The sequence below is a fragment of the Solanum pennellii genome, chromosome 11 (assembly GCF_001406875.1).
Source record: "Solanum pennellii chromosome 11, SPENNV200".
Classification (NCBI taxonomy): Eukaryota; Viridiplantae; Streptophyta; class Magnoliopsida; order Solanales; family Solanaceae; genus Solanum; species Solanum pennellii.
The window spans coordinates 9,635,878-9,650,869 of NC_028647.1; the positions used below are offsets into that span (position 1 = coordinate 9,635,878).

General features: G+C 29.6%; 1 protein-coding gene across 1 annotated transcript; it reads left to right on the top strand.

Annotated features, from left to right (window-relative positions):
- The first annotated feature begins 10,880 nt into the window (after window positions 1–10,880).
- Window positions 10,881–14,864, top strand: LOC107004212 (NAC domain-containing protein 30). Its single transcript, XM_015202453.2, has 4 exons — window positions 10,881–11,002; window positions 11,995–12,164; window positions 12,821–13,092; window positions 14,153–14,864. Exons 2-4 carry the CDS (start codon window positions 12,005–12,007, stop codon window positions 14,654–14,656), a joined length of 936 nt encoding a protein of 311 aa, XP_015057939.1. The 5' UTR covers window positions 10,881–11,002; window positions 11,995–12,004; the 3' UTR covers window positions 14,657–14,864.
- The last annotated feature ends 128 nt before the right edge of the window (window positions 14,865–14,992 follow it).

Genomic DNA, 14,992 nt, shown 5'->3' on the forward strand with positions numbered 1-14,992 from the left:
TATGAAATTTTTAAATTTTTTGAAATAAAATTTATATATTTATAAACTACGTAAAGAGTAATATAAATTAAAATAATTAATAATTTAAAATATTAAAAAAATTTATTAAAGATTATGTTTAAAATATACTTGCTCAAATCTCAAAATACGAAAAGTGTTATTTATATGTGTATAGCCTCTTCTGACACGCATGATAAATTGCAGTAGTAAATAACAAGGCCAAATCTATTCTTGACTCATTGATCTTTTTTCTTTAATAATTATGAAAAAGAACACATCAACTGACTCAAATTTGTGGACTAATTAAAATAGTACTAAATAGGTTAATTAATTTGTTGACCTTTATTATTTGAGTTGTCTGATAGGCAGTTGAACAAGCAAACAGAATATGTGTTTTACTTTTCTGAATAGAGTTACCTAATTTATTAGCTCATTTCTAGATTAATTAAGATTAAGACATCGAAGACTTGTAGTTCTACGAAGCAACAATTTTTTATTCTTAATAGCATTACATCAAAAATAACCATTAGCAATTTTTAATTATCGCTAAATAGTTATTTTAATTAACGGTAATTAGTAATTTTTGTGTATGTTCTTAAAACTTTTTGTGACATTTTTTTAATGACATTTAATTAATAACGATAACAATAACGATATTAACACTCTCTATTAATATCAATATTTATTATCGCTTAAGTTATTTTTGTGATAGTGTAGAGGTGATCATATGGTCGTGAAAGTATCATTGGACAATGATTCCTCTTGAACCTTGAACAAAAAAACATTCTTGCCATTAGTTGGCATATAGTTTTGAACCGCCTAGTAATCTTTCAGATTCATTTATTAAAAAAATTTATTTTGAGAGTGTGAAAAACTATTGAATTTAGTTTGTAGGAGTATTTAAAAGCATATATATTTTAAAATATCTACCTAGATATTTAGGTCCTTTCTTACAGTTTATTTTTTTATTTTTTCCCATAATGATGGTAAGCTTGTATCTGCTGCCACTAAAGTATATGTACTTTTCAAAAGAGAAACAATTAATAGTTAAATATATCTTATCTTTCTTACTTCATTTAATCAAAGTCTAAGTAAAGATAAAAAGGTCCTTTATTCCTTTAAGAATGGAATAATCTATTATTGTAGTTGTTTATTGAAAAAGAATAAATTATTTCTTAAAACAAAGATAAGAGAAGTCGGTAGATCATATATGATTGTAATGATTTTCTAAGATTGGGTTGGATGGTACTTAGCAACTATTGGTTGGATGGTTGGGTTCACCTTTTTATTATTTTTTATCTTTCACTTTAGTCATGGAACCTTCATTTTCTTTAAGCAATTTAGTTAATTTTGTCGAAGCGTGTGACCATATTATCTAAAAGTTTAAGTTCAGGAATTTTTTCTACTTAGATATTTTGTTAAAGAATCTAGTCATCTCATCAAAGAGTTTAAATTATTAGAGAAATCATACTATTATCATTTAAGTATATTCTTAACAAATTTGATCCTCATGATCTCGAGTTTAATCACTTTTTTTCACAACTTTGTTTATTAATTATATGGATGCGGTGCTTAAAACATTTTTTGAGGCGAGTCTCAACTGAGTTTCGGGGTGGGGTGCATCAAAAACACACCAGAGCGCAAATGTAAGGCGTCGATTCATAGGGCGCAAGTCTTAAAATTTGGGTATATGCTCTAAGCGTAAAAACATATGTCCGGACATTTTTTTTTAACTTTTTTTCCTTTAAGTCATATTTTTGTTATTGATGTAATGATATTTCTCAAATAGTAATCGTAATACTTTTTTTCTTCATTATTGGTGATTAAAACCTTTCTAAAATAAAAAAAATCAATATATATTATAGGTTATTTAATAAAAATTTATTTGTAAAATAATTGAAAGTTCTACTTACATTTTTTTGAGTAATAAAATTAAAAAAATAAATATAATGAGACTAATCCCGTAGATTTATAAGACTTACACCTTATTTCTCAAAACTTACGTCTAATCTCATACTGTATAAACGTCTTGCCTCAAGCCCACCTTTTAAAACACTGTGAATGACTATTCATTCTAAGAGCCGTGATTGAAATTATATGATAATTAATCTTTGTTTGAGGAAGTGTTAAACTAGAATCTTTAACTTAAATTTGAAATAATATTTGATATCTTAATGGCACACTGAATTTCTTATTTCACATATGTATAAGTTATCTACCACTATCTTCTCGATATTGGTTTTAAAGTGTCTTTCTTAACTTACAAGGTTTTTTTTTTTTAAAAAAAAAGAAGAGAATCTGTTATATTTTATGTTAAAGTTTAATATAATATGCACTTAGAGCTTTTACTTCCTTTAGGTTTAGAGTTAACTTATTTGAAAGTTAATAGACTAATAGTTGGGTGGTCCAAAAAGATAAAGTGAATTAACCAACTATTATCCATTTGTGATTAGGACATGTAGGAAAAAATATCAACTTGTCATCTTCTTAATGGTGGTATATTAATCAAATTATATCCTGTAACTTCTTATTTGTATAACACATCCAACATTAACTAGTCATTGAGTTGTTAGAAATCTATTTTTATTTAGATGAAATATTGAGCTGAGCTAAATTAAATATGAGTTATGTAACAAATATTACAGAAAAATCTGATCCTCAGCATGTATCTTTGAGAAATTGGTTATCGATTATTAACTTATTATATTCGTTGAGAAACAATAAATAATAGGGGTGATATTATTATATTATTCTTTGACTTTTATAAATTTTAAAGTTTTGAGAAATGTGTTAGATGATAAATAATATTTAATAACAAGGGTAAAATAGACACACAAGGTAAATTATCTCTTGATTCTCTAGATTAAACAAATATTATTGAATAACCATTTTTAGTACTCCCTCCATCCGAAATTGTTTGTCATGTTGCGCTTATCAAAAGTCAATTTGACTAATTTTCAAATGTTAATTAAATCACATTAATTCTATATTTTAAACAAAAAAAATTAGATATTCTAAAACTATGTGAAAAGTGCTATAAATTACAACTTTTTACATATTATTATGATGAAAATACATCTGAAATGTTAGTCAAATTTTTTATAGTTTGACTCTAAAAATAGAAATATGACAAATAATACCGGACGGAGGGAGTATAATGAACAAACTGTTGGGTTTTATTTGACCTAAATTTCTTACCATAAATAGGTTTTCCTTTTAGGAAAAGGTTTTGAATTGACTAATCCTTTTCTTGTAGGAAAAGGTTTAGGACTCTATAAATAGAGGAATGTTCCTTCTAACTTAATCAGCATTCACAATGTAGTCTTTAAGGGCTTTGAGAGTTTTGGTTACGGGGAGAATTTATGGGTCACAAGCTTGATGCATTATCACTTGTGTGAACCTCCCATGTATTCCGAGTGAATTGGTTGAGGTTGTTTCTCTCTGTATTTTGTACTCTCATATTTATAGTGGATTGCTCATCTCCTTTGTGGACGTAGGTCGATTGACCAAACCACGTTAAATCTTTGTGTCTTTTGGTATATTTCTCGTTGTCTTCTTACTCGTGGTCTTTTGAGGTTTGCTTTGCTAGCTTCCGCATTTACACCTGCTTATTTTCGGTCCTAACACAAACTATTGTTGGACAGAAAAAGTATTATGCAGCCATGATGCATCTAAACTTTCTTGTCCAAATTTGATTACGTATCCGATTTCAAAAACTTAATTTTATATTTATATTAATTTTTTTCAAATTCAAATTATAAATAAATGTGTTGAAGCTACCTATGATGAGGTGTTATGGTGTATGTTATCATCGTAAGTGATATAGTTGGGTGAGGTGTCATGGTGTATGCTATTTGCGAATGATATTTCTTGTATTTTGAAAACTTGATGTAGTAATCTCGTAGTTTCTTCTCCTTCAATTTTTAATACTATATGTTATTTCTTGTATTTCAGAAACTTGATGTATTATTTTGTTGTGGCACTGTTCTTTTACTCTCTGCTATTTTCGTTATTATATACTTTTATTATTATATATTACTTTTTATTAAATCAAGAGTCTATAAAACCAGACTAAGCTCGAAACAACACAAAGTGTAACCCCATATGTATTCCCATGCTTGGCTTACAACTTTTTTTTCCATTAGTTGTTGTATTTTCTATTTGTGTGGTCAAAAATTCACCAAATGAAATGTGATATGTTATGAGTCAACCACAAGTTTATCCTGGTTGTAAAGAAGAATTAATAGTGGAGTATATATGTAAAAGCTGAAAACAGACAAACTTGTGGGTGTTTAGATCAGACAGATATGCTGTCCATAGAGATGACATATAACAATTTTGGTTCAGATGAATCTCCCAATATGACAACTATATATATATATATATGCCTGTCTGACCAAACAACTACTTTTTCTTCTTTTTATCCTCTTGTTGTTCACAAATAAAAACATCAGTAGTAATTTAAGTTTAGGTATAAGTTTGAATAGGTAGACATCTTATTCTATATGGTATAATACACATTGAATGTAAGATAGGACATGATCTTTTTATTCAGGATGTAATTTTTAGATAAGGTATTTGTTTGTTTAATTTAATACAAGTTTAAGTACCTGTTTAATCCAAAGAATATTTAGGGAAAATTTGTGAAAAACTTGAAAAGGGATATTTGATCATATAATTTGGGAAATATATTTGTCAAGTATCTCAAATTTCTGAATATTAGAAAAAAAAATAGTATTTAGGCCAAGTTTTGGTTTGGAATTTAAAAAATTCAAAAATTACTCAAATTTTTATATTTTATAAAAAAAAATACTCATTATTTAGTAATTTCAACTAATATTTGTTACTGCCTTCACCTAAAAAGTTTGAGTACTGATTTGAGTGATAAATTGAGGGAAAAAACAATTTGTGTTTAATGGTTATAATTATAATTGAATCTGTGATAAGTTTGAGTATGCATTGTATTGTCTTGCATATATTGTTGTTTTGTTATTGTTGATTGCTATCAATTATATTATAAGGTTATTTTTTTAACAAAACATATTCATTATAAAATAATAATATAAATTTATCAGTATTTTTAGTGATTTTTAGAACATATAGATATAAATTATACTTTTTGAAATAGTTAAATATTTCTAGGAAAACTTTGGGCCAAACACATGGTGAAACTTCACTAAAAACTTCACCCAAATATGATTTGCAAACAATAGTTGAAAATTTAAGGACATAAATACATACTCAAAAATCAAATTAAATGATATATTTATATATTATATTTTTTAAAAAATCAATGACTAATTAAGTTAATTTTCTACTAGATATATTGTTGTATTTAAGTTGATTTCTCTTTAATAATAATCCATTGCAAGTGAACCCTGGCCAAGTTAATGTCAATCAATAAATAATTTTTCTATCGTTAATTAATTGTTTTCTATCTCATATCTGTATGTTAAAAAGTCGGTGGTTCAGATCAGTAACTAGTGAGAATGTTATTCTCACTGAAATCAAACTTTTTTTCGAGTAAGAACAAAAGGGAAAGAAGTTATTTTTTTGTTTCATTTTATGTAAGTTAGATAATTGAGTTTAAAATAAAAAGAAGACTTGTAAAATTTATGGTTTGAAATGAATGATAAAAATTTGTATAGCTATAAATCATTTCATTAAAATTAAAATGAACATTCTAAAGTTTTTGTTATTAATAAAAAAATATGTCATTTTTTTTAGAATGGATTAAAAAGAAAAATAAGTCAAATAAATTCAAACTGAGAAAATATTTGAGAATGTGTCCCTCTCTTTCAAATGGATTGTTCAATTTTGACTTGGGAAATTTAAAAAAGTAAAAAAGAAAAAAAATGATTTTAAACTAAAGATATGTTAAATGTATCAAAAAGTTATTTTAAAATTTTCCAACTTAAATATGTTATAAGAAATTGAAATTAATAAGTTATTAATAACTAAACTTTATTTTTGAAAAAAACTAACTAATGCAAAAAAATAGAACAAATAAATTGAATTAGGGGGTACTTTCTTTTCTTGTGAAAGTCCAAACTTTATCACTTCAAATTTCCATACATCAAGGCTCAAGCCATTAAACACCAAAATCATACTTCTAACCAACTTAGTTATTTTGAGAATTTCAACCTATTTATGTAAAAAAGATTTTTTAGAATATGAAAAAGTTCTAATATAATTTAATTTGTTGATTAAATGGAAAATTATTCGGATAAGTAAATATATACTAATTAATTAGCTAACATAGCTATAGTTTAAATTAATTATGATTTACAATTTAATTTTAGTCGTAAATATGTTGCTTATGCATATACAGATACAAATGATATATAATATGATTGTATGACATATATGCAGATACAAATGATATATAATATGATTGTATGACATATATGCAGATACAAATGATATATAATATGATTGTATGATATATATATGCATATACAATTAGCTTCTCTGCACTCTCTGTCCACTCTCGCTCGCCTCTCTCCTCCTTCTCCCAATCTCGCTCACCTCTCTTCTCTATCTCCTGATCTCGCTAGTCAGATATACAATTACATATATATACTAGTTAATTAAATATGTACAAATATCTGACAACTATACGTATACAAGTTCGTTTTTTTCCACTCTCGCTAGCCTCTTTCCTTCTTCTCTAAATATCGTTCGCCTCCCTCCTCCGATCCGCTCCTGATCTCGCTCATCAGATATACCAAAACATATGTATACCAATTATATATATATAATTATTTGGTAGATATGCATATATAATTCGACGTATATGCATATACAATTTGCCTCTCTCCACTCTATCCTCTCTCGCTCGCATCTCTCCTTCCTCTCTCCCTCTTGCTCTCCTCCATAATTAAATTATTTTTGAATGGCTATATGCGAAAATTCGTTCTCTTAAAAAAAAAAAGATGATGCATAGAGTATTTAAAATGAGGGAATTAAGTTGGTGAAAGGGGTGATGGATGAACTTGCAAATGATTAGGCACATGACATTGACACAATGAAAAAACAGGTGTCAATGTTACATGGGTGCCAATTGTCCAAGGGCGGCGCGCACCAAACAGACAAACAAAACCTGGACAGCAAATAAAGAAAGATAAGATTGGTTGGGTGCTTCTTTTACTGTATCGCCTGATATTTATACCTTGTTTTTTTGTGGGGAATAAAAATCATTTTAACATAGTAATGATTTATAATTATTTTGAATATATATATATGTTCTCCCTCATTTCACTTTTTTTCCCTCATACTAAAAATATGTTCTCACTTTTATTTGTTATTTTTGATATAAAATGTAATATATAAATTGTATTTAAATTAATCTCAGCTGATATTTATATTCTCTAATTTTGAGTGTTAGTTTTTATTAAGTTATTAAGTTAAGCAAGTAGTCACATGTGTTTCAATGACTCAAAAACTTTATTTAATAGAACTCACATAAAGGCAAGAACTGACTCAGTGACTTCCAAAATTAATCATACACACTTTACATGTCTTCCAATATCTGAACTATCCTCTCTGACTTTCCATCAGTCTATGGATGAAAGATTGTGTTACAAGTGAGTTGAGTGTCCACTGCCTCATGCAACTTATTTCAAAATTACTTAGATGTAAACTAAGTGCTACCGTCTGAAATGATAGAAAAAGGCATCCCCTACAACCTTATTATTTTCTAGACACAAATCTTGGCCACCTGTTGAGAGTTGTAATCCATTGACTGGAATAAAGTGTGTTGATTTAGTGAATCTATCCGCAATGAATCAAATCAAATCAAATCATACCATGCTTCCCCAAGGTCATAGGTAATCCCAACATAAAATTTATGACTATCATTTCTCACTTCCACTCAGCAATAAACATTTTCTAAAGTAAACATGCAGACCTTTGGTGTTCATACTTAACTTGTTGATAATTTCTGACATTTAGAAACATACACAACAATATCTTTATTTGTTCAAGACCATCAATAAAGGTGTCTCAAACCCCAATATCTCTTGTCACCACCTGAATGAATAAAATATTGTGATTCTTGAGACTTTGCTAGTAAAGTCTAGATCAAATGACCAATCTGAGGAACACATATTCTTTCTCTAAAACTGAGTACACCTCCTGCATCGAGATTAGTATCTTGGGTCTCCCCAAACACTACCTTATTTCTAAGCTTATTCAAGTCCTCATCCTGAAACTGATTAGCCTTGATTTCCTCTTTAAAGGTGGGCTTAACCTCAATATAGATATTATCCCACCCTACCCCACCTTTTTTAGAGAGGTCAAACCACGTGAACTTAAACGATCCAAAGCCTAAATCTCTTTGACCAAGGGTCGCTTAGACACCCCCAAGTAAGTCAAATTGCTATGCAAATTGTTTTTTGGCTCAATGCATCTGCTAACACATTGGTCTTTCCTAGCTGATACTAAATGATCACATCATAATCTGAAAATTTCGTCCATCTCCTCTGTATGAGATTCAGATCCTTCTAAGTGAACACATGTTGCAAGCTGTGATGATCAGTGAACACTGCAGTCTTCACTCCATAAAGATAATGCCGCCATATCTCTCAAAAGTAAACACTATTGCTTCCAACTCTAGATCTTGGATGAGGTTTCTCCTCTTATGGACCTTCAATTGTTTGAAAGTATAAGCTATAAAATTCTTTTCTGCATCAACATAGCACCCAAACCTAGATGTGAAGCATCACGAAAAATAATGAAGTCCTTATGAGATTTTGGAAACCCTCTTCACAAAATTAGTCACATCTTTGAAGTTCTTGTTTGCAGAGGCTATATGCATAGATAAAATATACAATTCAAAACTCATTACTTGACGAACAAGTGAAACATCTCGTCCTGCGTAGCATAAATTTACAAGGCATGAAACTTAGTCTCATAAGTAGCCATAATTATGTTTCCCTGCTCAAGAATCATGAACTCATCCTTCTTTCGACCTCTCAAAGTAAGAGGCACATATTTCTCCAATAATAATGCATTAAATTATGTCCAAGCTAGTCAAGGCAAGACTGATAATTGACATACCACAAAATGAATTCAAAGGCATTCTTACTCTCGAAACCGTGAAACACTGCAAGCTTTAACTTCAAAACTTGGCCATAATATCATGTTAGTGCCAATCATCACTGAGCCAAGTAATGGATGGGAGAATGCACTAGTGTTTGAGTCTCCTACCATCTTAAGGACCGCAATAGTTATAAGACGAGTAAGTGGCACCTAAGTAGCCCGTACAGTGGGAGTGGCTCTAATACCTGTCAACCTACAAACCCCGGGATGTATTCACACATCTGTCTTAACATCCTCCTCAATCTGTATCTCAATCTCTTATGTCACATGATCTTTGGTTGAGGGTGGGGTCCCTTTCCGTGGTGAATTTTATTCCTAAGCTCTACCTCTGGTGGTTGTTTCCATTCCTCTTCCCTTGCCTTTGCCCTTACCTCTGCATCTACCTCAACCTTTTCCACGCCCTTTCATTGTTGAGTCTGCTAGAGCTACTGCCCTTGAACCCTTGCACCATTGAGTCTAGTATCAACCATTTGCGACTATGGTTATAGTAATTTGAATCAAATTATAGCACGAAGAAAGAATTTGACTCATTTGGTCCGACATGATCAACGAATATAGAGCTCTGATACAACTTTGTTACTATCCAAATTGTCGTGACATCCACACTTATGCTCCAGTGGTAGAACAACTACCGATTCAAATTTAACCATCAAGACTAATTATGGAAATCAATTTATGGGGAAAAAGCAACTAAATCGCAGTTTCAATGGATAAAAGATCGAGTTTGATAAACTCAACCTAATCAAAAACATTACGTAAATAAAACCCCTTAAAATTTAAAAGTCGTGGTACCCTCTCAATCTCAAGGTCAATGATGCAGAAAATAGGAAGGTTTGAGACTTTTTCGACATAAAATCCTAACTTACCCCGCTATAATAACCCGACCCGCTATAGCCCAGCACATGCCCACTACAGTGGCCTACCGCCCGCTATTGCTGATTATACAAACTTCGGAGACTCATAAACCCCTGAAAAACCCTTGTTTACAGCACACCTTCTTCCATTGACATTCAAAACCATCCCCTTAATGCCAAGTTTGATTTTGGGAGTTCTATTACCTGGATTCAATTATGTAAAGCTCTACATGTTTCTTAATATCTTAGTTACTAGAATATATATACCAAGGCTAGACATATCACCTCAGCCTTTCTCTGACGGTTCTAGACCTTATCTCATTCAGATTTCGTTTAGCCTAAAAATTTTAAGTCACTAACTGAAATTTTTTCTGGGTCGATCTTTTTCACCATTGACCTAGTCATGTCACAATTAAACATATAAATTTATCAAAAAAAAAAAACATTAAACAAATATAAAATTAATTTTAAAATATCCCCCAAAAGACCCTTATTTATGGTATGAGGGTACAAAAGTTACTTCCAATTAACAAGTTGGTTGAGAATTATAGAATGAGAAAATCTTAGAGCATAATATAACGGCGGGGGAAGAAGAGGAGGAAGGTGGCGTGTAAATTCGTTGTCACGCCGTCCAAACAATATGCCAACCCCACGCGTAATCATCAATTAACCCTTAGATTGCATTTTTCTTCTTTTATCTATATAAAAAAAATATATAAAAGACATTAATAGAAAGATGCAAACATTAAATTTTATAAAAAAAACTTTATATTATTAAAAAAAAAACTTGAAAACGCATTGTGTCATAATAGAATATTAAAGTAATTCTTTTTCTTTTGTGTACCTCCTTATCACACACACTACTCTTTCACTAACTAGCTAAACAAGTTTTTTCTTTTCTATATATAAGTAAAAATATTTATTCCCTCACCAACAACATTTCAACTAACACCTCATTTCTCTCATTCTTTAAGTCTCTCTTCTCTTCATCTACAACTCCTTCTTCTCTCAATCTCGCTCGTCCCTTGTTCCGAGCTTGAAAAAGGGTAAAGGGTCTCTCTATCTTTGTTTATTTTTTATGTGGTACAGAAAGTTTTGTGGTGTTTCCATGCAGATGAATTCACTTATAATTTGTACATTTTGATCTTAAGGTTTTATTAGTTATTTTCTACATTCTTCAATTGTAACTAGAAGATCATATTGTCAATGGTTGCATGTTTACTTACTTTTATTTCCTCTGTGTAATTCTATGCTATTTTTTGTAGAGTATTAATAATTACATTGTAAGATTATGGACCACCTTTAGCACTTGATTGGTTGAGAAAATATAAAAAGAAAAAAAAAAGGCAATTCTATCATTTTCTTGAATGTCATAATTCATTGGTCATGAAGTGAAAAATGTGTATAGGTAGTGTGTGAAAAGGGTTTTTTCTTTAAGGGATCATGTGTTATTGAGTGGAATGCACTCAAAGAAATCATTTCAACTTAATTATAATATATACATATACTTTTTTTTTACAAACAAAAATGAAGTCAATGTTTTCGTCTACTTTTTTTATTTTCCTTTTCATCATAGAAATTGCCTAAATGTTAGTAGCATGAATTGCATGCAACTAATTAAGGTCATTGCAGGCTTATTCATCATCATTTTTCATATTTTCTTGTTTGGTAGGAACCAATTAATTATGATTTCCTATTTTCAAATTTCCAAAAATCAAAAAAATAAAAAGAAGGAAAATAAATCTTGAAAAAATATTTTTAAATTGGAGGACCTTGACCCCACCACCCCAAAGAAAAAAAACAAAAAGAATGAGGTAATGATGACTTTTAATTTGCTCACGAATGGATGTCAATTAATGAGTAGAATCATTACAAATCTTGCAAGATAAGAGAAGTATAATATTCACACTCTTATAAATATATAATAGAAGTTTCCTTTTCATATTTACTTAACAAAAAGGTGCAAAAAATATCTTCCAATAGTATATATATATATAACTTTCTTTTTTTTTTGTTCTCAAAAAATAAAATTTGTTAGATTGATCAAGATGGAAATGGAGTCATGTGTTCCTCCAGGATTTAGATTTCATCCAACAGAGGAAGAACTTGTTGGATACTACCTCAAGAGAAAGATTAATTCACTCAAGATTGATCTTGATGTCATCACTGATATTGATCTTTATAGAATGGAGCCATGGGACATCCAAGGTACATTCATTCTTTTCATCTCTTTAATCTTCTTGTAATTTCCACCGTCTGTTTCAATTTGTTTATATTACTTTCTTTTTCACTTTGTTTAAAACAAGTGTCTCATAGCTTTTTTTTTTTGTGACTCTTTAATTCTAATTTTCTACTTGACATGTTTAAGATCACATCATTAAAGAGTATTTTGGTATGTTCAACATATCTTTGGTTCAAGTCTGTACGATTCAAAAAAAAATCACTTTCTTAAAGTTCATGACAGATCAAAGCCAAAAAAACAAATTAAAACGAAAGAAAATATCATTCACACAAAGATCAGGCAAAGCCCCAGAAACAATGAGAATTGAATCCATACTTATCACACTATAAAACATGACTTCTATCGATACCACTAGACTATCAACATTCATTACTTAGTACTTCATACGTTCTAATTTATGTGATATAATTTTATTTGGAATAGAGTTTCAGAAAGGAAAAAACTTTGAAATTTATGGTCTAAATATATATGTCCTAGATGTTTATATAACTGTACATATATCATTTTCTTGAGACAGACTAAAAAGAAGAGTGAATCATATAAATTGTGACGGACAAAACATGTAGTATATATTAGTGATGAGCTAGGTTATTGACATGAGGTTATTGACATGCATGCACAGATAGGTGTAAACTGGGATATGAAGAAGAAAGTGAATGGTATTTTTTCAGCCACAAGGACAGGAAATATCCAACAGGAACTCGAACAAATCGCGCGACGGGGGCCGGATTCTGGAAGGCAACAGGAAGAGATAAAGCAGTGTTATCAAAGGAGAAGGTAATAGGGATGAGAAAAACACTTGTTTTCTATAGAGGAAGAGCTCCTAATGGAAGGAAAAGTGATTGGATCATGCATGAATATCGTCTCCAAACTTCTCAACATGGACCTCCTCAGGTTACCTAATCTCTCTCTGTTTCAATTTATGTGATGTAATTTGAATTGATACGTATCAAAGTTTAATAAACTTTTGAAATTTATCATCTAAAATATGTTAATTTGTGCGACTATAAAAGTATTTCATTAAGAGTAAATCGAACATTTAGAAGTTAAACAATTACTGAATATAATAATGTGTCTTTTTTTTTTGAACGGATTAAAAAAGAAAAGTTAGTTATTTAATTGGAATAGAGGGAGTATATATATATATATATATTTTTTTTCTAGGTAGAATATATATAATTCATTCTGTTCTTATATATATAACACTTTATTATTCTATTTTATTCTTAATGAGATGCTTTATAGCGACATAAATTTTTAAATCACAAATTTTAAAAATCTTAACTTTGATTTTGAAATTTTGTGTTCAGTCGAACACCTTCGCGAGTTAGAAGTAGTAATTAATATTGTGTCGCGCATGAAATGCTTTCTGTCTTTTATTTATTTGAATAAGTTTGTTTCTTTTTGACTGTTGGACTTTTATTATAAAGTTTATTAATTGGCATGGCAAAGTACTAAAAGAAACAAGTTTTTCTTGTTCCTTTTTAGGGTTACTTTTGATGTTGGGAAAAAGTTTTGGAGAACATATTTATTGAAAAGACAATCCTTGTTTGTTTGTTCTTTAAGTACTTCATTTCCTGTGGAAAATATAAAGGAGGGGTTTGATTATGTAGTTCGAAAAAAAATTATTTGAAACTTATGGTACGTTAAAATTTAAACATGACATTACATTTTATACCTATAAAATTGTCACTAAGTAAAATGAGATAGATTATTTTTGCATTTATATAGAATAGCATTATTCTTATTGGTATTATAGATGAATGTTACACAAAATGAAACAAAGGATAAATGGATTAGTAGCTAAAAGAATAATAATACCTCTTTTGTTTATAATGATCACGATTTAGTTTGGAAGTTAATTGACAACTCTAATTAATTAAGAGTGAATAAGATTATTACTCAATTATGTATAATTTACTAAAAAGTTTGGTAATTTGTTGTGAATTGACAGGAAGAAGGATGGGTAGTATGTAGGGCATTCAAGAAGCCAAGTCCATCTAACAACAATTATTATATGAGAGGAACCAACACAAGTTATTCAACTAGACCACCTCCCTCCCTTTCACAAATGCCAAGTTATAATGTTACTAGTATTAATCCTCTCAACCAAACATCAAATTTCAATCATCAATTCCCTTTAAGTCATCAAATCTCAAGCCAAAATAATATTGGTTATGACAATAATCAACTACTAATTCATGAACTCCCACAACTTGATAGCCCTACTACCATTTCAACAAGTTTGGCTACAAATGATCATCAAGGCCAAAATTCCATCAACAACAACAACAATGAAGATCAATTTTGTGATGAGTGGAATATTGATGACAAGTTGTTTGCACCACAAGTTATTGAGGCACCATCTTCTTATTCTTATTCTTACCCTAATTTTCCGTTAGACGGCGATGATCAAAATCATATGAGTCAATTGCTACATTGTTACCCTGGTTTATAGATGAAAATTAATCTTCTATGATCAGTAATATTATTTTTTTTTGTATCTTTTTTAATTGAAACAAAAGAAGAAGTTTGTGCAATTGTTCTAGGAAAAGGTGGCAAATATATATAGAAAGAAATGTTGAAGGGTGCAAGGCACGTTAAAAAAGGTTGCCTTTGAGAATTTTTTATTGTTTAGCTACCTATTGACTGTTTTTCAAGATATTTTTTTAACTGTGAATGAACTGATGTTTCATTTTTTTTTATCTACTTCTCATAGAAGCTTAAATTTTTGTCCTTGCAATTTTATATTATCCTTGATTTTTCTCCATTATTATGATTCAGATGTTTATCT

What these genes read in the sequence shown, in the direction of transcription:
- LOC107004212 (XM_015202453.2), top strand. Translation starts at nt 12,005, where the DNA reads ATGGAAATGGAGTCATGTGTTCCTCCAGGATTTAGATTTCATCCAACA. An exon ending in GGAGCCATGGGACATCCAAG is followed by an intron (nt 12,165 to 12,820) that starts GTACATTCATTC and finishes ATGCATGCACAG; the next exon opens with ATAGGTGTAAACTGGGATAT. An exon ending in CTCAACATGGACCTCCTCAG is followed by an intron (nt 13,093 to 14,152) that starts GTTACCTAATCT and finishes GTGAATTGACAG; the next exon opens with GAAGAAGGATGGGTAGTATG.